This window comes from Necator americanus, chromosome III, assembly GCF_031761385.1.
Source record: "Necator americanus strain Aroian chromosome III, whole genome shotgun sequence".
Classification (NCBI taxonomy): domain Eukaryota; kingdom Metazoa; phylum Nematoda; class Chromadorea; order Rhabditida; family Ancylostomatidae; genus Necator; species Necator americanus.
In genome coordinates, this window is record NC_087373.1 from 10,183,851 (window position 1) to 10,210,589 (window position 26,739).

At 39.1% G+C, this 26,739-nt stretch overlaps 5 protein-coding genes across 8 annotated transcripts; 4 read left to right on the forward strand and 1 right to left on the reverse strand.

Moving 5' to 3' along the window:
- Positions 1 to 292: 292 nt before the first annotated feature.
- RB195_009158 (uncharacterized protein) lies at positions 293 to 2,875 on the reverse strand (the record flags this gene model as incomplete). Its single annotated transcript, XM_064196012.1, has 10 exons — positions 293 to 672; positions 737 to 843; positions 925 to 1,022; positions 1,162 to 1,247; positions 1,324 to 1,425; positions 1,505 to 1,601; positions 1,706 to 1,803; positions 2,252 to 2,387; positions 2,456 to 2,554; positions 2,837 to 2,875. The coding sequence occupies 10 exons, from the start codon at positions 2,873 to 2,875 to the stop codon at positions 293 to 295; spliced, it is 1,242 nt and encodes a 413-aa protein (XP_064047157.1).
- Positions 2,876 to 3,989: 1,114 nt separating this feature from the next.
- On the forward strand, positions 3,990 to 9,100 carry RB195_009159 (uncharacterized protein; the record flags this gene model as incomplete). The annotated part of the gene is made up of 12 exons (XM_013440836.2): positions 3,990 to 4,759; positions 5,209 to 5,374; positions 5,472 to 5,597; positions 6,781 to 6,876; positions 7,065 to 7,134; positions 7,191 to 7,279; positions 7,345 to 7,440; positions 7,902 to 8,039; positions 8,118 to 8,190; positions 8,252 to 8,372; positions 8,657 to 8,833; positions 8,902 to 9,100. The coding sequence occupies 12 exons, from the start codon at positions 3,990 to 3,992 to the stop codon at positions 9,098 to 9,100; spliced, it is 2,121 nt and encodes a 706-aa protein (XP_013296290.2).
- Positions 9,101 to 9,559: 459 nt separating this feature from the next.
- Positions 9,560 to 12,000, forward strand: RB195_009160 (uncharacterized protein; the record flags this gene model as incomplete). Of its 2 annotated transcripts, XM_064196014.1 has the most annotated exons (9): positions 9,560 to 9,631; positions 10,268 to 10,343; positions 10,490 to 10,581; positions 10,731 to 10,820; positions 11,209 to 11,322; positions 11,598 to 11,705; positions 11,761 to 11,769; positions 11,840 to 11,917; positions 11,995 to 12,000. In XM_064196014.1, 9 exons carry the CDS (start codon positions 9,560 to 9,562, stop codon positions 11,998 to 12,000), a joined length of 645 nt encoding a protein of 214 aa, XP_064047158.1. The 2 variants fall into 2 exon arrangements, with proteins under 2 accessions (XP_064047158.1, XP_064047159.1); XM_064196013.1 differs by lacking the exons at positions 11,840 to 11,917; positions 11,995 to 12,000 and having other exon boundaries at positions 11,761 to 11,838.
- Positions 12,001 to 12,777: 777 nt separating this feature from the next.
- RB195_009161 (uncharacterized protein) lies at positions 12,778 to 26,398 on the forward strand (the record flags this gene model as incomplete). Of its 3 annotated transcripts, XM_064196016.1 has the most annotated exons (9): positions 12,778 to 12,868; positions 12,947 to 13,022; positions 13,718 to 13,812; positions 14,651 to 14,780; positions 15,337 to 15,376; positions 21,459 to 21,553; positions 21,630 to 21,741; positions 22,156 to 22,314; positions 26,303 to 26,398. In XM_064196016.1, 9 exons carry the CDS (start codon positions 12,778 to 12,780, stop codon positions 26,396 to 26,398), a joined length of 894 nt encoding a protein of 297 aa, XP_064047160.1. The 3 variants fall into 3 exon arrangements, with proteins under 3 accessions (XP_064047160.1, XP_013296292.1, XP_064047162.1); XM_064196015.1 differs by lacking the exons at positions 12,778 to 12,868; positions 12,947 to 13,022; positions 13,718 to 13,812; positions 14,651 to 14,780; positions 15,337 to 15,376 and adding an exon at positions 20,754 to 20,831; XM_013440838.2 differs by lacking the exons at positions 14,651 to 14,780; positions 15,337 to 15,376; positions 21,459 to 21,553; ... (1 more) ...; positions 22,156 to 22,314; positions 26,303 to 26,398 and having other exon boundaries at positions 13,718 to 13,859.
- On the forward strand, positions 17,494 to 18,227 carry RB195_009162 (uncharacterized protein; the record flags this gene model as incomplete). The annotated part of the gene is made up of 3 exons (XM_064196017.1): positions 17,494 to 17,511; positions 17,946 to 18,085; positions 18,143 to 18,227. 3 exons carry the CDS (start codon positions 17,494 to 17,496, stop codon positions 18,225 to 18,227), a joined length of 243 nt encoding a protein of 80 aa, XP_064047161.1.
- Positions 26,399 to 26,739: the final 341 nt, after the last annotated feature.

Consider the following 26,739-nt stretch of genomic DNA (forward strand, 5'->3'; position numbering starts at 1 on the left):
TTCTCAAATCCTTTGTATTGCGTGCAAATATGTTAAGCCAGCCGTATGAGCTCATCGACCATCCTTAATCACATCTGGTTATGAACCAACAAAGTCTACGTGCCAACGAGCCGGTTACCACACAAGAATTGTGAAATCCAGAAAGATTATAAACAAGAAATGCAAAATGATGCATAAAAGTCATACCGATGTAGAAAACAACTCAGACTACTTGGGAAACTACAAAATGAGGTAGCAGAATAAGTCCTTGCACAGAATAGCAGTGGGAATTCTTTGTAAACGGGCAAGAAAATCATGATTGTTTTTCGCATGCAGCATTTGTTTCCTCGTCTTCACTGGAAGATTGGTCCTCTTCCTCATCGTCGTGAACTTCCTCTTCATTATTTTCCTCTTCTACATCTTCCATTTTTATTTCTATGCTCTCTTGAACCTCTTCTTCTTCTTCTTGCTCATGTTCTTCTTCCTCATTGTCGCCTTCCTCCTCATCACTGTCATCATGAACTTCCTGCTTGATTTCATCAATATGTTCTTCTTCTTCTTCTTGTTTCGTGACTTCTTCTTTTACTTTCTTGCTACAGCAAGCATCTTCATTATCCGAATTTTCAGCTTCTTCAGAGTCTGACTGCTGCTCTTTTTTGGGTTTCGCTGTTCCATTCAGCTTCGCAATAAGATCTGCAAATAGAGAGTTAGTATGTGAGGCTATGATATGGAAGAACTAACACTGAATCAAAGCAACCTTTTGCAATGTTAAAGACTCCTCCTGTATTTTGATTGCATATTTGACATCGTTTCGATTTTCTGAACGCGCTGAGTGCACATGCCTCACAAAAATAGTGCTTACATCTGAAGAATTAACGTAATCCAATTTACAAGCTAAAACCGAAGCCGGTTATATCAGAAAATAAAAAAAAGCTTTCTAGCAACCTTGTGACAACCGGCGAAGTAAACGGCTTTCCGCAAATATAGCACTCTTCAGGGAACTCATCTTCACCATCATCGATCTCATAATTGGTATCGTCAACCTAAAAGGTTTATGGAAGGTTCAAAAAAATCTGGAGCAACATAGGATTCACTAAGAGAGATCTTTGGAGAATACTCAGAGAAAAGTAAAAACCACACAGTAAGAAATAATTGCCATTAGATCTGGGACTCATTTCGCACCTGATTCAAACGTCCAGAAGCATAATCACGCTCGATCTCCCAGCCATGTTTATAGTCGGAGCGATCATGCAGGAATTTACATGAATCTGAATATAGACAACGTAAAGGTTTAATGATTTTGCACGTACTTAAGAAATGGAAACTACTCATATAGTGTCCTACCTCCAAATGTGCAAAAACCAGTTTCTTTGTAATCCTTGCAAATATCAGGAGCATAGTCCCACCGAACTGTTTGACGCACAAATTGAGGAGCTCGTATTGGACCTGAATTAATCTTTCAGTGTTGCACAGTGAAAACATAAAAGATAGCGCTTTTCTGCCCAAAAGACGAACAATTGCTTACCTATCCTATTCAGTCCACTACTGGCATTTCCTCTAGCAGTGTCCTTAGCCTCTTTTGCACCATACATTGCTTGCCCTCTGTATAATGTTTTGCCGTCCTGTAAAATAATTTATTTAAGTGACATGCATAGCTGTTCCCCAGAGATACCTCAAAAACAGCAAAACAAAACGAAGAAAACAATTTTCGAAACCGTAAGCGTACCTTGACGAGACCTTCTTTGAGTTGTTGTTGCACTCTTTCAAACTGAGCTTGGGCATCAGCCGTAATATCAGTATCAATCTCATGAGTAGCGGTGGCTCCTAAACAATAAAGGATCAAAAAAAGCGTTACGAGCAAAACAGATGCGCATATTTCCTGGGAACACGCACACAAATATTTGACAAATGTCAATCAAATGGCGAAAATCATACTAAAAATTGCACAACGTATAGGTAGAAAATCGCCGAACCATGAGCAGAAAAGCAAAAAACACTTAACAACACTCAACGATGATATTCGCTGAGCATGTAACGTAGGGAGTTTCTCAAAAAAAAAAGTTAGTTACGCAATCTGGCTGGAAAAAAACCACTTTCTAGTCGTGACAAACAAAGCAAATACGATGCAAATAATAATATAAATAAAGAATAATAAGCAAGAATCCGTTTCGAAAAACCTAATGTGACACATTTAGTCATCAAAACCAAAAAATGTAACACATTCAAAAGTGTACATTCTAAAACAATTGTAAATCAATTTCCGTTGTTTTACCTTGATCGCTTGGCCCAAGTGGGGCAGCGCTTCCGCTGGCTGCGAACGAATGCTCCGCTACGATTGCATTTGCACCATCATCAGAGTCACTTGAAGAGCTCGCAGCAGCATCATTTGTCTTTGATGTTTTTAAGGTCTGAAAGTGTTAATCGATCGAAGAAGAAGGATCTTCCAGATTCTGTGGGAGATTGAAAAAGTGCTTACCGATTGTTGAAAAGGATTAGCACGTTTCCGCCGCTTGAAGTCTTTGACCACATCCGTTTCATCCTCACCGGACCCATCTTCATCCTGACGTTGCCGAGCCTAAAAGAGTCAGATGGAACTTGAGTCACAGAGGTTAATGTCAAAGCTATGATCGTGCATTTCCTATCACTAAATTTCAGTACTCAAAATGTGATTAAACTTTGAGGATTTCGAGTCCTTCTGAACCAAATAAGATGCCCAAACTTAAACATATTCACGTTGTGCAAGAAGTGTAATTTCTAATGTCAGAACCCATGAATTAATTCAAATAAAAGAGAAGTAGGGTGAAAAATTGATGGAAGAGACAAAATTGATGGGAAAGACAGAACTACCATGACTCACCTGGACCTGTGCACGTTTCTTTGCTGGTTTCCGGAACATCTCAGATTCACTATCGGCAGATCACTATTCAATGAAGTTGAGCACCTTTGAATAAAGGAAAACTCAACAAGAGAATTCGAAACGCCTTTCGAAGGAAATAGTGTGCTCCAAACAGAAAGGATGTTTCAATCCTTTAAGTTAGCTCTGGTTCACGTTTGTTTTTTCCTCGCATCTGTATGAAAGGGCTCAGAGATCCATGGATTTCGTAAGGTTGCAGTGGTCGGGTTCTGTTTTTTTTTCTTTCTGGATTACGAAATCATTTAGTGACTGGAGCTCGGCAGCGTCGGGTTTATATAGTTGTCATAACAACACTTCTCAGTCACTATTTGATTTCTCTATAGTGCTATATTGGAGGTCTTTTTGTTCCCTGTCTTCATCATTGTATCCTTCTTCTAAGAACTAGAGGATAGTTTTTCAGTATTTGTGATTATTTCTAGTGTAGGGTGAACAACCATATAACTTTGTTCTTATCCTTAGATCATCTTTACAATTTAAATTATTAAACTTGTTGTCGAAGATCAAGCTTATTTAATGTGCAAGAAGTGACTTTCTGTGTGAGCTGGGACAGAGGGCATATTTTTCAGTGTTGATGTGATATTTCTTGCCGATCTTTATTTTCGAAATAAATAGTACTGTTATTAATTTATTATTATACTACTACTATTAACGATATTGTTAACATGTTCAGGATACAACAGTTTTTGAAGGTTGAATGAACGACTGCCGTTTTACTCTTAGTCGTTTTATATACGCAACAACCTCTTTTTGTCATCCCGGCAATTCATTCGCTTTAATTATTCTGAATGTTACTATACATAAATAGCTATATATGTATAGTTGGTGCCAAAACTGTTCAACCGGACCAGCGCGACGCCTCTGCCGCGGCGCTCTTCAATTATCTGTTTGACCCTCTTCTCTCTGCTCTTATCCGATCGATAACGTTCCGCACTCACTCGATTGAACACATTCAACTCCGAGTATACATAACTTCTCCTGTTCTGATCAACCCCTTTGCATATTTTCCAGTCTTTATACTTCAGCATTAATATGTCTTATTTCTTGAGCGTATTTTGTGCGATATTCGAATTGCCTATACGCTAGATTTCAGGTAAGGATGCCTGCGAAGGCATCCACGTCCACACTGAAATGGTGTCGTGAAGAAGCCGGACCCATCTTCACAGGTCTTCGACTACTATTGCGAAGTCAACTCGGTTACGAGGGACGCAAGATAGAGGATAATCTCAGTCACTCCTGTTTGAAACTAGTGGTTGGAGGAGGATCGGTAATCGACCCATCCAGGCCGAAACAATCTTCACCTTCTACTTGGACTCCTCCGGAGTCTGTGACTGATGTTTTGCAACGAACAAATGCTGTAGCTACGGGTATTCGAACGTACGCTGAACTCATTGCGAGAGGGATTTTCCCCGGAACTGGCGGTTATACAGTTTCATCGTCTGGTGAGAAAGTATTCGGCCACAGTATTTCTCCAAGTCCTAGTGTGATCGCAGGTCTTAGCAGATTAGCTGATCTCATTTCGAAAGGATCTATTGCACTGCCGAACATTCCGTTGCCGAATTTGCAGAGGCTTGGAGAAGAGGCTCAGGAGAAACCACTTTTTAAAGATTCAGATTTCGTGAAATCGAAGTTCTCTCCTGGAGCAAAACTCAGCGATACGCAAACTGATCTCACCCCTTCTGAGGAGGAGTTTCTATTGAAAGCTGCTCAATCCGTAGACGATATGGATGCAGCTGAAAAACTTCGTCAAAAATCGAGGAACATCTATCGGCCAACGCTCCCAGCCAACTACACTGTGACTGCGGAAGAAACTGCTGACAGTTTGTCTAAAAGCAAAGAGAGCAAAGTACCCTCGACGAGAATTGGACGGTAAATCTCGGTTTCTTTTTCTGTTTTCCTTTTTCGTTTCACAATTAGTAGCAAACAATTGCATTATTTTTACTAGTTTTTTTTTGAGAATGTCGTTGGAATTGTTTCTTGATGAGCGACACTTTCCATCCATTATTTTACGTTTTAAAAAATCTCAGAAGTTGTCGTTCAGGAGATATTTTTACACTTGTAAAAAAAAAGAATGTGTAATAGTAAACATTCAGTGGAAATCCTCCCACCCTTTAACATCGTAGTCCCTTTGTGTCATCATTTTTTTCTTCCTTAGAAAATTAGATGGTTTATTTTAGTTGTCCTAATCAATGTTTTCACATTTATAATTTATGTTCAATGGTTAACAGTCAGTGTCCAGCGTGTAGGCGGATCCCCACAGAAATTGATTTATGCCGTCTTTTTTATCTTTTATCCTATTAAATGTTGAGGATTTTCAGTCTCGCTTCATTTGGCCAGTTAGCTGTCGGTCTTGCTGGTGGAGCTGCAGCGGAAGTAACTCGCCGAACTTTGTCGTTTGGGAGCTCGAAAATTATCGAAGGGATGCCATCGAATCCATTTCTTTCTTCAGCAAATGCCGATCGAATTGTGCAAACGTTATGCAGGGTATGTTTTTTGTTTATTGTCATTGCTATTTCTTCCACTTCTTACGTTTTCATTAGTCTGTTATTAGTGTTTTTAATTCCACAGCATCCCCTTCTAGGTAAGAGGAGCTGCTCTCAAACTCGGCCAAATGCTTTCAATCCAAGACCCGGATACGGTACCTGCTGCTTTGCTGGAAATCTTTGAAAGAGTTAGGCACAGTGCAGATTTCATGCCCCTTAAGCAGGTAACATTTCTAATTAAGTGGATGCTATGAACTAGAGTTGTTTTTATCCCATAACAAATCAACTCATCAATTTGACTCTGACTCTCATCTTTGACTCTGCAACGAATCAATAGAATCCCTCCTGAAAATCCTTTGATTCGCTTCATTTGTCAGAAAGTCGATCAGAATCTCTGCTTAACTTGGACTTTAATTTCTAAATATGATTGAGCAGCTTACGTGCATATTCACTGACCCTCGGAGACCTTATCCAGAGAATGGCAAAAGGGCTCCAAAGGCTTTTTGAACATCAAATATTGCCGTTTTTCTCTTTTTTATCTTGTTCTTGAAACTCTTGAATCATAAGCATCTCTTGGATCTCTGACTTTTCACTAAACACTTTTGTTGCCTTGTAATCCTGCTGAGCATACTCTGTTAGTTTCACCAAGGACTCGTGTTTTCATATTCTGTGGTCTTCCATGTAGCTGCTCTTGAAAGTATGCGTTGAATGTTGAAGGAGAGGGATGACATTAATATCACGCTCAGAAGTCGTTATTCTCGCCTGAAGCACAAAATTTGTGCGAGAATGTCAGCGCTTCTCGTGCAGTGCAGGGAATCTCCATGAAACATTTAAAAGCGCTCTTTTTGTTTCAATATTTCAATATTCATTCCAATATTCACGTTAAGAATTTCGGGGTGTGTGAAAAGGGTACAAATTCTGGATATCACGATTCCAGCTGTTACAGTCATGGCTTTTCTGGACATTCTACTCTATTGTGATAACAATTTTGTAGTCGAAGAAAAAACTACATCATCTTTTGTGCGTATTTTTCAAACTAAAAGGTTATATAAATTAGTAGTGTGCTAGTAGACATCCGTCAAACTAGAAACTACGGGTTTTGATGTTCTTCTTCCGAAATGTGTAGAAGTTCTTCTTTTTCACTTTTTCTGCTTATACGTTAAAATTAACGTTCATAATTTGCATCCGGTAATATCTTCCTTTGTTACTAGTTGTAAACTGTATTCAAAAAGCTGATCGCTGCAGAGTATGCTATAATTCTTTAGCATTATCTGTTTTTTTGGTAGGAACTAAAACATCTTTTTTTCCTCGTTAAGAATTTCGGGGTGTGTGAAAAGGGTACAAATTATAAATTACAAAAGATGTAACAAACGAAAGAATTAGTGAAGTTTGAGATTTCGCATTTAGGTGGAGAAACAGATGATTGCATCATTTGGAAAAGACTGGAGGTCTCAGTTTCGTACTTTCGAAGATCGCCCATTCGCTGCTGCTTCAATCGGTCAAGTTCGTTCCTTTTTTCCTGTGACAATAATTTCTTCCAATGGCTTTCAATTGTTCTCTCAGTAAAATCCTCTGCCACTCTTTTATAAAGATGGAAGCGGAAAAATTTGTAAAATTTTCTCTGATGCTTTTGGAGTTGTACTTTCAGGCTCATCCTTGTAATATCTTGTCTAATACAGCCTCTTTTATAGGTGCATAAGGCTGTTCTTCTAGACGGTAGAAAAGTTGCTGTAAAAATCCAATACCCAGGGGTTGCAGAAGGTCAGCATAATAGAGGATCGGTTGCGTTAGTTTATTTTCAGCAAGTTTCCGTTTAGGTATCGACTCGGACATTGACAATCTGGTGTCCGTGCTCTCCATTGGAAACCTCTTTCCTAAGGGATTGTTTTTGGAGAAATTTGTTGAGGTAAGGGTTGAACCACGTCCTTTAAAGAGGTGTTCTTATTTTCTTCGTTTTGGGTAGCTCGCAAGGAATTGGCAGAAGAATGTGATTACATAAGAGAAGCTCGTGCCATGAAGAAGTTCCGTGAACTGCTTGCTGAGTCTAAGGATTTCTTCGTTCCTGAGGTGTAGTCTATGGTTTTTTTTTCTTAAAATACAATCATCTATTCTCGCTCTGTTTCTTGACGCAAAATTCAAATATGAGGTGTTGGGTCGCTCGAAAGGTTTGTCGTTTTGTTTCTTACCGGTCACTCTTTCCGCAGCAGTACCGTGAAGTTTGTTCTGGTGATTGGGGAACTGTTAATGCCGGGTCTGCTGTGTGTTTTAAGGTGGACTTGATTTCACTGATATATCTGTTTTGATAGATCTGGATTCGTTCTCTTATTCAAAATCCAAGCGTTACAGTTATTATTGAGTAGATATTGTTTCTCGAACATATTCTCCATACGTGGTAGGAAAAGCTTTTTTTTACGCGTTTGAGTTTTCGTTTTATTCTTCAACAAGCTTCTTATAATTCCGAGGAGAATGCTTTTTTGTCAAGATTCCACAGTAACAAAATTGTTTTTTTAAATGGTGTCTTTTTTAAGGTTGTGGATTCTCTCACGACAAATCGAGTATTGACTGCAGAGTATGTTGTTGGGAAACCTGTGGACAAATGTGTTAATGAACCTCAAGTCGTTCGTGATTACATCGCTGGGAAATTCATTGAATTATGCTTACATGAGGTAGTTTCTTTTTTGCAATTCTTTAGAGATTTGTTGGGCTGTAGTGATTTATTGTCAGTTTAAAAATAATCCTTCCAGATTTTTGTGTGGAGGTTCATGCAAACTGATCCGAATTGGTCAAATTTTTTCCTCGGGGTGCATCCAGTAACAGGTTAAAATGCTTGCCATATATAGTTTTTGAAGTGAAGTAAACCTCATTAAGTCACATTTAGGAGAACCACGAATGGTTCTGTTAGACTTCGGCGCATCACGGCCGTACCGTAAAAAGTTTGTGGATCTTTACATGAGAATAATTAAAGCTGCTTCAGATGGTGACACAAAGAGAATTATCGAGTAAGTTTTAGCACTAAGTATTCTGGACTAATTTTTCTTCTTTTTTTGTTTACATTTCGGAAGCTCTTTGGTACCCCTTTGGCGCCTTACTGTATGATTGAATTCACTTGCTGCTTCAATCTTTGTTCATTCACCTTCCATGCTTTTGTGGCATTTTGTTTTAAGAGTATTATTTGCTTCCAGTGGTCTTTTCTCTGGTTATATCGCCGTATCGTGACTTTATGCTTCTTTCGTCAAACGATAATTCCAAACTTTTTTCTTTATACTAATCTTATCGACTTAAGGCATTCCCGAGAAATCGGGTTTTTAACTGGTTACGAGACTGAAGTAATGGAAGATGCGCATGCTGAATCAGTGCTCATAATGGGAGAAACGTTGGCAAGCAACCGTCCTTTTGACTTCTCTCGACAGAGTGTTACTAAACGGATACATAAGCTAATACCTGTCATGTTGGAGCACAGGTTTTTTTTTTCACTATAATCTACAAGGTAGTTCCGCTTGGGTGGTAAATTCACTTCTATTCGTTTAGGCTTACTTCTCCCCCCGAAGAGATCTACTCATTGCATCGTAAACTTTCGGGATCTTACTTATTAGCCACCAAACTGAAAGCTGTTGTTTCATGTGGTGGCCTTTTCAATGAGATTTACGATAATTATAAATTCGGTGAAGATGGGAAAGACATAGATATTGATTCACCTGCGGAAAGTCTAGAACAGGGGAAGTTGTGAAAACATCTATCCTCGGATATTCTTTTTACCTTTTCCGGAGTGCCACCTCTTTGTTGCTATTTCATTTAGGATAAGCTAGGGCAGACATGTGATATATTTCAGTGGACATAAACTAGACTTGAATAGCATTGCCCACCAACAGTTTCTGTTACAATCCGTTACATCTGTGCTGTGCTGTTACAATCTCACTAATGTCTTTGTTATATTATTATTCCTTAGGCAGGTTTCCTATAGCAGACTTCTACTGTAATTTTGCTCAGTTTTAGTTGTTTTACATAGTCAGGAATTGTTTTCTTGTTCCTTGTTAGGTTGTTACAAAATTAAGGTTCTACGATCAAACATTCGTAAAGAATTTTGTATTCTTTTGTTCATGTATATTCAAATCATATCTCTACTGTTTTGGTCATCTTCTTGGAAAAGTTTCCTTTAATCTCTGATTCTAGCCGAAACGTGTCATAGATGATAGCACGTTTAAAATGTGGCTACGAATTCACACAAAAAGCTCTTCAGTCGCTCAACGTCTTCTACATCGTAAGTTACCAATTGTTTCTTGTTTTCACCTTGCACTTTTCTCATTTTATACACTTATTACGTTATGGCCTTGTGCGAGCAGAAAATATTGAGAAGCAGTGCAAAAAAAGCGGATAAGTGGCAACTTTTCATTCAGTGGAGAATAGAAAATCTCTGACTTCTTGCTTTTGTCAAGAATTCTCCAAAGTTATTTTTAAGTGAGGGAGACCTAGTAAGAGTAGGTAGAATAGATTTGGCTCAGGAAGTCAGACCAATATCCATCTACGAAAGGTTACTGGCTTAGTTGTACACGATGAAGCTTTAAATGTTAGGCCAAGAGTTTCAGACATTAGAATAGGAAATAAATTAGAAATAAAAATAGAATAGGGAATTCCAGGCTGGTATAACAACAGAGGATTTCTGAGCATTTATAAAAAAAAAAACCACATCTTCTTAGTTTCAGCGACAAAAACCGTAATTCGCAAAGTCGATTTCCGTGTTGCATATGGTATCTTAGTATCTTAATCAACTCTACAATTCTTGATGTATTTTGTGTATATTCTTGCAAAACTGTCGTTAGCTTTTCAGGCTTTCCTTAAAAGTTTTTTTTTTTAATTTGGTAACGATACTCATTGATAATAATGCTGAAAATTCCAGGTCATTGGCGTTCTTCTCATCTGCACTAGCGCCTATGCTAAATCGGCTTCCATAGTTACATCTGTCTCAGTGCTAGGTAGAGTTTCGCATATTTTCCGTTCTTCTTCTGCTAAGTTCCAACTTTCTTTTGGTCCTTGAAATTGTTCTATTCTACTACGTACTGAAATATAGAAAGGCCCGCGAAAATGCAAAGATTAGGAAGGAATAATTCGCTTCTTATAGGCGGAATTATTGCCGCAGGTGTGTTTCTCATCGCGGTAGCCTTGCTTGGTATATATGGAACAAGAAAACAGAATCAAGTAGCATTGTTTTTTGTAAGTTTTGAGTACTTTGTTTTTATTGTTGCACTGTTTTTTTCTTCCTTTACTGCTGTTGTTACTTTCTTTCCTCCTACGCTTAGAAGTTATTCATCCATAAAATAATTAGTTGGCAATCCTAAAGTATTCTAATGTGAAATGTTCAGTACATGGTTATTCTTTCATGCGTATTCCTGATTCAATTCATTGTCGCCATAGTTTGCCTTGGAAACGTCTCTGAAACTAGTTTGGAAGAGGTGGGCTATTTCAATCATATTGTTACTAAAATTCTAATTGATATTTTGCTAAATTACATTTTTTTGCTGTCTTTGTCAACCATTAAGCACACATCTGGATCTGCGAACCCGACAGCCGATGTTCACATTCATGTTTCAAATATTATAGAAGAATAATGTTGTAATAATAGTAATATTAGTAGTAATGTTATAGAACACATTACCAGTTTCCGAATAGGTATTATTGAAAACAATACAGGTATCAGAACGTCGCTTGAAGTTTGTATTGAATTAGTCCAAGTCAAAAAAAGATAGCTGTAGCATGAACTGAAACGGCGCCGGGTCCGGATTGTGTGTTGTGGAGTTAGATAGATTAATTAATTCTGATTTCATCATGAAAAGTATTCAGCTAGTGACGACTGGATGGAGCAGATCTGATGAGGCTGTCAAATGGGATGCACAGAAGGCGTTTGGGTGCTGTGGTTTGGATTATTCGGATATGCTGAAACGTGACTGTAAGAAAGTGAGCAATTTTTGATCGCCTAAGTTCTAATAGATAAGTAAGCATACGCTTTAGCTTTTACAAAACCTTCATAGTTGGTTATTGCGACATTCTATTTGCTCTCCATCCACTTCAGTCCCTTTTCGTCCGCAATATTATGCTTCTAGAGCGCCTCGCTCTCATTGCTAGTCTTTGTTGCTTTTTAGTTTTGTGAGATGTTCCTCTCTCTCTGTCCTTTCTTTTTGCTCTCTACCTCTAGTATCTCTAACTTAAAAGAACTGTTCATTCGTATTTAGTTATCGTGTTGGAACTACTGCGAACCGTGTCTTCCGGTTATCGTCAGTGTAACGAGTAACAATCTAGTGCGGGTGGGATTACTTGGCCTTTTCTTCAGCTTCACTGAGGTCGGTTGTCAATTATTTCTTTTTTGATAGCGAGTACAATACATAACTGTTCTAGGTTGTTGGGGTTTGGTTGGCCTACCAATTTCGAAATACAAGAGATCCTAGTCTCGATCCTGAGTCTCTTTTCCTTTAAGCGGAATACAAGTGCTTGTTTTGGACCATCACGACGTGGTCTTTCTGTGGTTCCTAATCTCGAGTTTGCTTGCACAGAGGTTGTGAAGAGGATGCTTGCTGCTTCTCTAGTTATATTGTTCTAATCTGGTGTTGTTCACCTTCTTTTGAGTTACAGGGTTGACATGCAGAGCTATTTCTTTGGATGAGCGCTTCCGGCAACAAAATTCCCTTCGACTATTTCAGACTACCCTTTTCACCGGAAAAAAGTGTCGGATGAAAAACCAGCTTACGCCAAAGAATAGCTTGCGAAGTGTTATGTTTAGGTTAGTGATTGTACTGTGTTATGCTGTCCGTATCCGAGCTTTTTTTGTCCTCTCTTGTCATTAGTTCTTATCTAAGTGCCCATAATTCATATTCTTTTCGCCCAGCATAGTTCGAAGAATTGTACAGAAGTGGTTTTATAATGTTGTTTAGTTTCAAGAACTACAAAAGTGAAACTAAATGTAGACACATTGAGAACTCGATCATGGTTGTACCCAAGGTCAAATTTCAATAATTAGGATGCAAAAGAGGTACCAGCTGAAGGTCCTTTCGAATTTCAAATTGTTCCAGAGATTTGAAGTAACATGTACCCTTGAACGAGTTTTGAATGTGAACATCCTGGTCATATTTCATTATTCGTACAAATCCTTAATTCCTCACTTAGATGATATCAAATGCAATATTTGCAAGCATGCCCCTGTTATTCAGTTAAAATTCCTGCATATTATACATGAAAAGTATTTCGCTTATCTTGAAGGAAGAATATATATGAATAAATTTTTAGCGTCATTGTTTTCTATTTGCAGCCAGGGAAACTCCGATAGTATTGCTTACCGGTGACATTATCATCCGAGAGAATCTCTCAAAAAACGAAAATACTGTTGTTTTGTTTTGTTTAGTCGAGGTATTCCTATAAATGTTGCCGGATCTCTCCCCTCATTTGCACACTAGAGAATGTAATTTTCTTATCGAACTTCTCAAAAGATGTAATGAAGAGAAAACTATAGGTAGGTTAATTTCGTTGGAAAATCTAGTTCGAAAGTTTTCCATTATGAGAAAGATGTAAGAATTTTATTGTTTCACAGGTAAACTCTTTGGTCAGTGTTCTTACTGGGATGAAGCTGTTTGGCAATGTACAAAGAAGGAACGCATTTGGCGAAGGTATGTAGTGCCGGTAGCTATGTAGCTATGACCTAATGGCGTTAAATCCCACAGAAAGTGGCTGTTGTGGTAAGAAGTCATCAATGAATCTTTGCAACGGAGAGTACGGCGGCACTCCAACCAAACTTTTCATTCTTTTTTTGTCGATAAATTGATACCAGACTAGTCTGGAAGGATAATAACATTGAGTTATCATGCATTTGAGTCTGGAGTTGCGTAAGCGGTAGCGTTCAAAGTGGCGCAGTGGAACCAGTAGTTACGATCGAAATGGGATCTTCGCTGGTTCCACTGCAGAGGCGGGGTCTCTCTCGGTCCCAACAGCTAGCTCCACCGCGCAGCTTTGAAGTTTTTCGATTAGATCCTAATGCCAACTAAGGTTTTCATCTTTCCGGGGTCTATAAATTGGTTCCAGACTCGACTGCGAGGTTAAAAACAGTGATTTGATACATTTGACCAGCCACCCAAGTCACTGTACAGGCTAGTTACGCGTCCGTAAGCTTTAAAGATTCTGAATTGAAGTGAACATGGTGCATCCTTTACAGATTGATTAACGCCGATTTGTTTCTATTGACATAAACATAAACCGTTTTGCGAAACAATGGCATTTTTGAAAATTTGTCGAAAAAATCAATGATCATCACGCTCATTCGAGAACGTTAGCGATAGGCATTCCGAAAATTGGGTTTTTTTTTCAGAGATAACAATCCCCGGTACTCGAAACGCATCGTTGAATTACGCAATTTGCCGGAAGAGTACTGGACACCTGTGCTGAAGAAATTAAAGGACGATGGTGTTATGCCTGATCTAACACGAACATCAGATGGATGTCGGATATGATTGTTAGGAACTTTACTGTGTTTAGGCACTGAAGGATGTTTTTAAATGTTGAATCCCATAACAAATAGCGCTTTGCGGTTTACGATTTTTGACTAAACCAATGGTTAGCGCCGCAGAATCTAAAGATGTTATCTCTGCGTCGTCGTCATGATTTCACTCTTACGCAGCGCTCATCTATCATTAAATCTGTATCGATGGTTAAAGATCACTGAAATAATAGCATTGTTGTTATATGTGTTGTTTGTTAGTGGTTAAGGAAACGAATGTACCTTAGGAAATATTTTATCCGGAAGCTACGATATGATAGAACTCTTTATTCTTTAGAGAAGTATAAATGGTTGTGTCTCAGGAATCATTTTTTGTTTTAGTGCCAGTCGTGGAACTTTGTTCTCGTTTAGTTTCTTGTTTGTTATGTGTTCTTTGCGATCGGTTTAATATAAAATGAAATAGTGAAATACCAGAATAAAGTAAAAGTATGAGTCTACATGATAGAGATTAATGACGTCATCTCGTCAACTTCTTCCAAAAAGCAATGATGAATGCTGAAAGAAAAATGGATGGTAGACTTTTTTTAAAGGCAACGTACAAAGAAATCAACGATGTCACGAAAGTATTGGGGTTAGAGACGCAGATCACGACTATGTCGTGATCACGCTCAATTCAGGTACAGTGACCCAATGATTGACCGTTCATTCGCTCGCATACGTGATACCGTTGTTAGATGTTGTTAGATTCGTGGAAAAATTATGCCGACAGGACCGTTTCCCATGCTGTTTTTCAGGATATTTAAGGGGAATTGAGCTTGATCCCGCTCATGTTCGTGATCTACGTCTCTGGTCTTTTCGCAGAAAGGTCCCAAATTAGTCAGTTTCTTGGTATGCTGCCTTTGAAAGAAAAATCTTTCGAAGATGCTGCTCTTGGGTGGGATTCCCAAGAAATCGAAATCCAATCCGAGAAGGGTTTTAGCTGCAGCTGACCAAAATGTGCGGAATCGTTCGTTTTTCTCTTACGGGTTCAATTTCTAGGATAGTGCTCTTTTTAGTAGCCTCAGGATAGTTAGTTATTTTAGTTGTTCTCTTTTAGTACTTTTCAGATTATCCTCTAAGTTCAAGGATCTAATTCTCTATCGTCGTTGTATGGAATCTAGTTTCTCTCCGGTTTTTTTGCTTTGATCTACCTTCTGAAATAAAATATTATCCATAGGAGTATTATGCTTTGATCTACCTTCTGAAATAAAATATTATCCATATCCATAGGATAGGAACTTGATAGATCATTTAAGTGTAGTACGTACTTTGTAGTTACTAACTCATAGTTAACCTTGTATACCTCTATAGTTATCCAAAGGATAATGAAGGCTATGAGAGCCTTCGTAGTATCTCATGGTTGTTTAGATCTCTCATTTCACGGTTTGTTACCCTGGAGAAAGTTCGCGCTGGGCGCTAATGGATTCGCTAGAAAGTGAGTGGATTTGAAGAGATCGTCTCGAGGACTCGTTAGGGATTCATTGTCAACTGGTTGGTTGGACGAAATCATCGATTTTGTCGTGGCAAATAAAACCGGGAATGAACAAGACATTAAGAGATAAGGGAATGCTATACTGTTTTCCGTAAACTACGTCTCAACTTTTGTTTTTTTTTTGTCTGAATGATTTATGTAACTTTTGGCCAACCATCTTAACTTTTTTGGACTAATAGCTCAGAAGAAGATCATCACACTCTTCACGCACTTATAAGGCGTATAGGTTCATTCAAATAATATTAAGGTCTTACCAATTCAGTAGGAAACAATGGTGAGAAGGGTTATGGAGACCACAATAGTGATCCACAATAGTGTTCCCTAGTCTTCTGTGTTATACAATGTGTCTATACAGCCATTTGTCAGGTGTACTCGTTTGGAATTCTGAGTACCGTAAGCGACGAAACTCTCACCGTCCCAGCTCATCTCTCCGATAAGGACCAGACTAGATCAATGAACAGGAGAGAACATAATTCGTTATGGCAGTTCCCAAAATCTCAAAAGTATCCCTGGAACATTTCAAGGTTGTCTGGCATGTTGCTAACTATAATTGTCTATTTTCTATTGTTTTACTACCTGAATACAGTTACAGTGTCAAAGTTTATGGGCCGTATCTTCAAGAATCTTATCAAATTTGCCGTACAAGGTTATTTATGGCACTGATCGCGAATATAATACTTGTTGGGCCCTGCAACAACAGTTTCTTGTATATGTGGCTGCGGGGAGGGACCTTTACCACCATACCACGCAACGCTGCATTTCGCGATGATCCACGTCGATGCCGAGCGCTAGCTCCACCGCCCTACTTCGAGTAGATCCACTTTCGTAACTGCACTGAGCTCCATGTGGTTTTGAACCGACTGTACTAAACGTTATGGTCACTTTCCTTATTTACTTTACCCTTACTAAAGCGTTTGAATCATAAATACGAACTATAACTTATGAAACAACGTTACTTTGCTTTTAAAGGCATGTTTCTCCCAAAAAAAAAGGGATAAAACTGATTTTTTAGAGGTAAAAAATACAGATATTTTGTTTCGCTGCTCCACCGTCATACCGAACGAATGTCGTAACAAACAGTACAGTATGTTGTTCAAGTGGTACATACGCAAGACTTTTGTAAGCGTAAGGAGAGAAGTTTATACATCGGTTGGGCCACGCGAGTGATTGTATAGGCTGCAAACGCGTCCATAAAACTCAGACGATACTGAATTCAAGTCGAACGCGTTGGTGCATCCCAAGCGGATTAATTAACATAAAGATTTTATCGGTTTTGTGAAGTATACATAAAGTTAATACTCGTGAGTTTAGCAGTCATGATTTGTGCGTGAGTTCTTACGCAGTTCAGAAAATTATCTCCGATATCGGAAATCATTACACGCTAACTGGGCTACTCCGCTTACTTAAATACTACGGTTGTTGTAATGAAATATTGCCGGGTGTTAAGAGTAGAATGGCAAATAAACCTTCTGTGTTGCTTCCGTGTGGTTACTTAAGGGGTATGCGGCTACTTGTCTTGAAAAAAATTGTTCAACAAATGATTCTCAAAATCCTTTATATCGTCACTTTAGAAATTTACACAATGAATCAAACAGCCATTAAACTTTCCGATTCTGCCTGTATTTGCTCTGAATTTTTGGATCGATAGATATTTCTGACAGGCTTCCACGATACTTCCATGATCACGTAATAACAGTTACGGTGAAATGAGAGGGGAAAGGAGAACAGAGACTTCCCTCCTCCCTCTCGCAAAGATTGGGTGGAAAGTAATTTTGAAGATTCGGATGACTGAATTTTAAAAAGTTTGGATCTTTTCGGCTTTTCATTTTAAATATCTTGAGATATTCATTCATAGAGCTTTCTAACCATCCATATCTATTTTTGTTTTCCAACAATCTCCAAGTCCTCTTTTCTGGAAACCTCGGCATTTGAGAGTGTATTTATGTTTTCTTGTTATGCCAACGAGGTTTAGGTGAAACTTTTTTATTGGCCTGACGTTTCGACAAATTCGTCTTTTTGAAAAGCCTGAAAATGGTTCGAGGTCTTTGAAGCCATGCATATCCCATCAAACTCCTCCTCTCTCCTCGCCAACCCTCGATATTGTTCCAAGTACACCATGCAAGACCTTCAAAAGGTATTTTGTTTTGTCTAAGTCTTGTTTAAACGGGCCGAAAATCTTTTCTAGCTCTAAATTTTTTAAAGCCATCGCCACTTCCAACAAAAAAAAGAGATTAGATTCAAAACATCTCTCTGGCTTCAATAATTGTACACATATTAATTATACGCCACTTATTAGTTAATTAATCCACACATAGAATTTCCCGAAAGATAACTTAGAAGTTTAGTAAGTGGACTGAAAGTTCAATTCATCAAATTTTTAAAGGTGATGTGGTGAAAACAAGCCTCATGCTCTGTTCGTTTCCGTCCCTTTTTCTCATAATAAACTTCTCCTATTGTCATTGCATTGCAAAATAATGTGATCCAGTCTTTGTTTTGATTAGAGAGGAAAGGAACGGAAAGGACGGATGTCCGTAAAGTTTAACTATATGTACAATTACTCACTTTTAGTACCACGTTCAAAATGAAATCTTCGCTGCCGACAATTACGAATACGGGCACATGACCACGAACGAACTAGTTTTCTGGATCTTTCAACAAATCTGCAGAGTTGTCTCAGTAGAAATCAGGGATTCGACCAGTTCTTATAAGTAGGAAAATCTTCATTCAGATTCGGATTTCGGAATTTTTTTTTATTATTTTTGCAGAACAAAACTTCCGTACGCAACTTCCTTTTTCAATGACCACACACTAAGAAGTTTTTGTGTTGGATTCTTCCAGCGACACGAGTAGTTTCCAAGAATGAAAGCGAAAACGCAGAACACCATCTACAAGTTCAGGAATCACAAGCCTCAGTTTATCCGACGACACAACTCTTTACACCCTTACAGTTATAACATGAAAGCTCGCAAAATTTACTACTACGAAAATTACATCACAAAGTAACAATTTAAATTCTTTATGAAATTCATTTTATCTCATTATTATTTTATTTATATTTCAGCACATCAATGGATGTAATGAGTTGTCTCGTTGCGTACACTAAAGCCTGGCATTGTAGACGATTTTTCGGTGCCATCTTGAAAACTACATTTTAAACCTTAAAAATGAATACTACTTGTGGAAAGAACCTAGTATCGAATATTTTCTTAGACGCTTCGTCTCTGAATGTGAATGATCACATAATTTCTTTAAGCGAGGTCTCCGTTAGGTCCTACACCTTTTTTTGAATAACAACTGAACACAGCTTTAAATACGAAGATGGTTCCTTTTCGAGTTCTATTGGCGGAACCAGTGAGAGCACCTCGAATGACCTTCAGCAAAAAAAAACGAGAACAACACATTTGCTGCGAATTACCTAATCGTGCAGCGACAATAGAATGACTGGCTATAATTATGGCTATGAAAAAGGAGCAGCCGGGAAGACGTAGGTATTGGGTATTGGTTTCTAATTATATGCTTATTGTAGTGATTGATTTTGTGTAGTAATTAGCGGATTATTTATGTATTGTTGCGGAATTCGTGACTTATCCTAGTTTCAAACACTAATAAATATAACAACTAAAACATGATGAACTAGATTCAAATAATATTTTAAAAAGAATACTAAGTTACATGATAAAAATAAATGACGTAAGTGATGCAATACGTAATAAATGATAAGTAAAATATCGAGTAACAATAAAATGGTGAAATATGATTAAACTAATAGTACAATGTTATAGTACTAATTAAATTATATGGAGCATTTTACCCTGAATCCCTAGTTTGAAATTTTGAATGGATTCCGAGAGCCTTGTTGAATATAAAACAGAAGTTAAACTTTCTAGGTTTTTTCTTCTCATCACTATGTATCTACAATGAACTACTATTTGAGCATTAATTTTAGAACAGTGCAGACTAGTTTCGATTATTTCTGAGCTTATATAACTAGAAATATCATCTAAGAAATTTAAGAAGTCGAAAAACGGTGTAATTTTAAGGTTTCATAGGTGTATCTAATCTTAGAAAAAAAATCAAGAAGAAAAGTATATAAATGAATTTCCATTAAAAAAAACCAATGAAGAGCGTGAAGCAACGAAGAGAGTTGATGAAAACGTTTCAATTAAACGTTGAACGATGAGTAGAAAATCCAGGGGCGTGAAGTGAAAGTAGTGCGAAATCTCCATTATTAAATAGAGTTTCTAAAACAACAACTAGAAATATAAAATTAAAACTAAAATAGTAGGTTAATTGCTTTCATCAAACCTTAGTCCGTTCCTCGACAACTAACGAGAACGAGAACAGTTCCTCAGATTTTTTTCCCCATCATGTCGTATCCGTTCGAAGTTTTTCGGGTATCCATTTATCGAGAGAGTAAAGTCATTGTTTCCAAACTTTCATTAACGAACTCAGTACAGAATCGTTCAACGGAAGAAATGGTCAGTCTACTTTTTTGCTTCTTTTGGCCAATTTGTGAAGAAATTTTAACAGTCTGGCCGAGGATTTTGATTCGCTAGGATATGGATTATCCTATGGTCATAGTCATTCGTAGTCATTATCACAACTACCTATGTAGTTGTAATTGCTAGACACAACTCCTTCACAAAATGAGGTCTTCTAATCCAATTGATATTCTCGTTATTAATAGGATCAGAATCTTACTACTAACACGATTATTTGTTTCTTACTATTCGCGTCTGTTTGCTCGCTCCTTTCTATGCGGCTTTCACGGAGTATTACGGTGGACCACCGTGTTATAGCGCCTCCGAATGGCTGCTGGCGAAAGGATGGTAGCGTGCACTTTGCTCCCGAAGCCGCATTCCTCAACTCGGGTATCATCTCGTATCAGTCGGCTACCGCGTACGTTCGTTATTGCATATGATAATTTTGCATGAACGATCCTGTTCTTCTTGAAATACAGCTTTGCCGGGGACATACACCACACAGCTCCGCGCGTTTTTCGGGTATTGGGTATGGCCTTGAGAGGTGGTGGATGGTGAGCGTAAAAACTAGATAGTATGGTGGAAAACCGACGATCAACGGCGAGAAATCATGTGACGACGAGAGGAATCAGTACGTTGGCGTGGAAAGTGTTCTCTGAGCGATAGAGGTGCGCTGACGATGCCGACGAGGAGGCCGGTGCTTCCTGGCACAGCGAATATCTTTCGCGTTACCGTCCAGCCAACATCACTCTTCTGCACATACACCACACCTACTCCCTAAATTTGGCAGCGGCACACGCTTTCGTTCCGCCGTAACGTATTGGATCGTCTTCGTCTTGTCCACGAAGTCGCGGATTTCACAACGTATCATCTTAGCGCACCTTAACGCAACGAAATGCAGAAATCGCAGAGATCTCCGACCTCTGGAGCCGTGATTCGAGAGAGAACCCGACTGATTCTTGATTGGGATAAGGTAAGCGGCTAACTGCCAAAGTTACCTACAGTAACAATTCATTCCTATGCATGAGTGATCACAAAGCAATTTTTTTTCGCAACTCTTTTTTAAACTGATGTAACAAGAAGTAGGTAGGCGAACCCTTCCACCTATGGAGTCCTAAAGTTATTTACCTCCTCTGCTTCAGTGTTGGAATAAATCAAACATTCACAAATTTTTGCGATGGGTTTGAAGAGTTTTAAAAAATGGGACGTTTTGCCTCTTCTCAAACAAATTTGACATTTCATGGATATCTTACATCTTTTCATGAGTCTTTATATGACAGCTACCGTTTTCTTGAAAAAGAAAGCTCGCATCTCCACAGATGAGTTGAAAACAGCCCAAAAACAAAACAAAATCTTCAAAACCACAAAGACGGTCTTCACGAATATTGTGACGGAATAGGATTTCCACATGAGAGTTAATGTCCTTTAATCAACAATTTGTTTTATCTCAAAGGTTTTCAGTCACGAAAAACTATGGACCGGGAGTTCAAAATTTGATTAGCACGCATTTTTTGGAAAACGTTTCTTTAACGTCATTAAAATGTCTTTCACAAAATCTTTAATCAACTTTAGAACTTCTAACTACTAACAACTTCTTAAGCCCTCCACTCGTCACCATCCCTATCGAACCAGACGCCTTAGTGGTGGATCAACTTGTTCCTCTGATTGCTCACAACCAAGCCCAAGTTCAGTAAGGTAAGAACGAGTAAAATAATATGAGGATGGTATTAGAAAAAGGTATACATACGTAAATTAATACAAGTATATTTAGTTCACTCCCTGACTCACCTCACCCAGCAATTCGAACTTCACGAGACATACAAATCTTCGAGAGACTCCGTCGCTTTGTCCCGTCAATAAGCTCGGAAAGGAATGCATTCAGGGTGAGTACGAACTCTTCCCCTAAAAAATTGGAAAAATAAAACTATTGAATCAAGATAAGCAAGGAAGTAACTGATAAGGACATGACTCTTACCGATTTATTACACTTCTTTGTTTTTTTCGCATCACTTTCTGAAAACTTCTCCAAGAAAATCGCTTTTCTTTGAAATCTTTTCGGTCAACACTGGTCAACATTTTATGAGTAGCAGCTACGTGAATGGCACTGGATGGTACCGCTTTTTTTCGCTGCGAAAACCGGTTTTTTTCTCGGCACTTGCGAAAGAAAAGATACCAGTTATGCGATGGTTGTGGTTAGCGTGAAACAATTTCACCTCAGTGACACATGAACAAAAGAGAATTTTTTTTTTGAGTTTGATGGGAAACAGCTGAAAATTTCGAATGAGGAAGTGTTTCAGATGCTCGTTGACTATGTCTCACAAGTAATGGAACTCGAACAAAGAGTGGACGAACCGGACGAGAAGGTTGAGATCAAACCGCAATTGAGTGCTGGGATGCCACAGTACAGATGCAGTTACATGTATCATCTTCCGCCATCTGCAACCTATAATAATGAGGTATGATTGCAAAAAATGATTAAGAATAATCCACTAATACGCGAAGTATGCACGACGTAATTAGAAGTACCATTTATTTGACGGTTGTAACACACGAAGGAAACGTGATGTAACCAAAATCAAAAGGAGAGAAAAAAAGTAAAGTAAATTCGAACTAGATAGGACTTAGAGTAAAATGAAAACGGGTGGATAAGGGGGCACTCAGTGGCGCCCCTATTTCTCGAAGTAATTAGATGAATCGGGGCCCCAAGTCCTAAGCGTTAGAGGATCTATGACATGTAAGCTCAAGTTACTAGGAGAAAAAAGTAATTTAGGGTGTCGAGAAATAACGACGCTAGTGAGTGCCCCTCACCCTACTACACTTTCCTCAGGACTCACTCAACAATATGTAGAATTTCAACAAAAACCACAAAAATAGAACGAAGAACATTGTTGAACCAAACATTATCTTTGTTCCAAAAGCGTCGTTTATGGGTCCTGTAGCGAACTACGGTGGCGTCTCCAAAGCCAATGGTTGAATGATTAATCTCCTCTGCTCGCTCATTGTACTCTACTGTGCTCAATATTATGAACATTACAACAAGTTACAAATCACATAGCTCTTAATGCCTAACGACATCGAATAAAGTGAAAAGTACTTTTACTATCATCAAGGTACCAAAGATAGGTTTTGTTCCAATTTAAGACTGGAAAGAAATTGCAAGTTTTGAAATCTCATCCTTTTGACGTTTGGCGCTCCACACACGCTCTGGAACGTTTTAAATTTCAACGATCTTCTTTTTCTCTCCGTTCAATGAACGATCATTTTTTCATTCATCCTTCTTGGGTGCGTCCGAGAAACCCGACCGTCCGAGAACTTTTTTTTCTCATGCTCATGAGTACATCTAGGACGTACTTTGTTTACCTAACCTACTTGGAAACTAAGTAAGAGGTTCGAAACAGGGCATCATCGACATGACCGATAACGAGGATCCGCTTGTCGTCCTCGTTCTCTGCTTTAAGGCCCTTTCAGAGGGTGAACTATCGATATTGGGGCGACTGTCACTTCATCGCTTTGGGTGATCCTTTATGATCCGAGTCCACAGAACAATTTATAAAAATATGAACTCCCGACGTTTTTAGTTAAACATCCGGGGGAAAGTCCCAGAATTTCGCCCCTAACACTTAAAGGCATCACTCCACAAATGTGAGGTGGTACGGATTTCAGGTGGAGTATTCGTATACGGCGTAGTAGATTATAGGGAGTAGAGTGATTCCGTCCATTTCTTCCCAATTGCCGTAAAAAACGGTCCGGAAGATACGGCTTCAGGCGTTCTGGCGCACTTTTTTCTACAAGGAGTTCGATTGGAGCGCGCCAGTATTGTGCGGCGCCGCATCTTCCGGGCCGTTTTTTACGGCAATTAGGAAGAAATGGACGGAATCACCCTCCTCTTCATAATCTACTATCCCTTATAAGAATATTCCACCTGAAATCTGCATCACCTCAGATTCGTGGGGTGATGCCTTTAAACTAAGGCTCGCATTTGCAGTGAAACAGTCAGTTTTTACGGTTCGCTAATTAGCGATTCTGCTGCCTTCACCGCAAATGAAAAGCGAAAAGTGACGATCTCGGAAATACGTCCAAAAAGCAAAAAAAAAGGAAGTAGGAGAAACTATGCCCAGGAATACATGTACGTAATTTATGAGGAATCCCCCATTTCAGACTCCAGGTGTTTAAAGGTCCTCGCTTACTCGTGAGTCCGCAATTGCGACAGAAACCTTCTGGGTGTATAGTTCGGTCATCTGAAGCACTGTGCAGTTGCGTAAGCGGTTCCGCTCGAAACGGTTTGTTGAAGCGTAGCGGTTAGGATCATCGGGGGAACCTTGCTAACACCTCCGATCGATGTACTTCGCCAAGGTCCCACCACGATTCCAACCACTAACTCCACAGCGCCGCTACGAGCACAGCCGTTTACAACTAGCAACTAGACAAAGCTTCATGACGTTTTGTCCCAAACTTAGGTCCCCCGCAATGATAAGGAAATATTTCCAGAAAAACATCGTACTTGGCGCATAATTCAAAGGCACTTATTTTTGTTGAAAATTTTCGACACTTACTAAATCAAGTACCGATAAAAGGGAAAGGGATCGCGGTAACCCAGCGATGTATTTGTAATTATCGACAGATTTGCTGTTATTGGCAATCTGGCGGGAAACTCAGTAAACAAAAAAAAACGAATGATTTCTTGCTGAGACCCGATTTTTGACCAATCACGTATCGGTGAACACCCAAGGAGGGGTAAAATAACTCGTAAAGAATAACTTAAACTATTGAACGAGCAATCATCTGGTGATATTGTAGCACATGTGTCATATAGAATAACTTAAAAGATATAATAGTGTAAATTTTGAAATCAAAAACAGCATGAATTTTCTAGAAAAAAGAAGTAATTTTCCAGAAAATGAACTAGGTGAGAAAAGTATTGTTTGGCTATGTTCCAAGCGTTTTTTTCCTACTTCGGCACACTGCAGTGTTGCTTTGTGTTAGCCTTGGCCGGCGATCAAACACATTGGTCGTCGTTTTTTTTTCGTAGCACTCGTTTTTCTGCCGTAGAATCAGCTGTAGGCTGCGCGCATGGTACGGCCAGGTAACCTTGAGAGTAGCGCATGTGTTCGTCGAGAAGCGCGACGTTAGGCAAAATGTGCGACGATATCTCACCGATGTTTACAATCCCCCTCCGATAGTATGTATAGTCGTCAACAATAACAACAACAACAATTTGGCTGCGAACATTTTGTCGTTGAAGGTGAACGAGTGCGCGACAACTGGAATCGCTTTCATAGATCGGCTAGCGACTGGGTTGTAAAATCTCGTGTGATTCCCCCCTGTTTAGGAGGAAGTTAACGCGGCGAGTAGTATCGAGTGTTGATTAATTTCTTCTTCCGTGTAAGACCGTGATCATTGGAGCGAAAAGCGAAAAGTGCATGATGAGTTCAGATTAGATCGTGTTGCCCTCTGCGTGAACTTGTGTGGACTTTTTTGAGAACAACGTTTCAAATGAAAATGAAAACGAGGAAAAATTCGAGCTTTAAAACATCCTTCTACTTTGACAATGCCGAAGTTTATCTTCTAGTAGTTTAGCCTTCACGTAGTTTCACGCTAGAATCCACGAGTATAGCGATGAGCTCAGAGGAACCTCGAAAAATCGGTTCCTGAAATGTTACGTTGATAAAGAAATTTGCAGATGATTCATGTTACCTGGATTGCAGTAGGATCAAAACGACATGAAGTGCCGTGCAGTTGCGTAAGCGGCTGCGCTCGAAGCGGCGCGGTGGAGCGTAACGGTTATGATCAAGTAGGGACTTTTGCTAGTAGTTTGCGATGATTCCACCTCGATTCCAACCACCATCTCCACCGCGACGCGCTGCGTCGAGCTCGGCAATTTACGCAACTGCACCGTACTTCATGTCGTTTCGACTCGACTGTAAGGCACTTTCCGTGTACAGGAAGGAAACCTCTTTTTGTGTTAAAATCGTTTCAGTGAGGTTCTGAAAAAGGAACGAAAATTTTCTTATTCACAAGGGGAATTCCTTTCACGCCACTGAATGCCGTGAAGTGAGAGGACGTATCGTAGGGTCGAAACGACATGAAGCACGTACGCAATTGCGTAGGACGACTTCTCCCGACGCGTTCCGGTGAAGTGTGGCGGCTAGAAGCGCGGCGAAATCCTTGTTGGCACCACCAATCGCTGCAGTTTGCGACGGTCCCACCTCGGTTCCAAGTGCTGCCTCCACCGCGCCGTTTCCTACGCAAATGCACCACAACTACACTCGTGGTTCATGTCGTTTTGACCCGACTACACATAGGTTGGAATTCAATGGATAAATTAAAGTCCTTCTTGACTTTGACCACAACGTTGTGTCGATGGGAATTCTAGACTGGATTTTCTTTAATCATCTTTTACCTGTGAAAAAATGTTTCTCTTTGCTTATTCTAATGCTTTTCCAGGTGTTCCCGGACGATTTGGCGGGCGTCGACGTTAGCGCGTTCAAGCATCTGATCTGCTCACAACCTGTTCGTATCGATGCGAGCCTTTTTCAATGACAATTCGTTTCTGTGAAAAGAGTAGCTGATGGACCTCCCCAGTTCAGATCCGCACTGTAAAACACTTATCTATTTCTTAAGGCACAACAAATTTGTATCAATTTTTTTTCTCTCATTTAATCGCACAATGTTAGGCAGCATTACTGTAGATCTCCATCATAGATCTTATTCGTTCAGCATTATCAACCATGTCTACACTGTAAAAAAAGAGTACTCAGTCAAACAATTTCTTGCCTTTAAAAATCAGAATATGTAGGAAAATGAGAACTTCATGACCTCATTTCTGTTGTTAGTTATCGGGTTTTCAAGCATTCTATCTTTGTTACGATTATTTAAGAGTA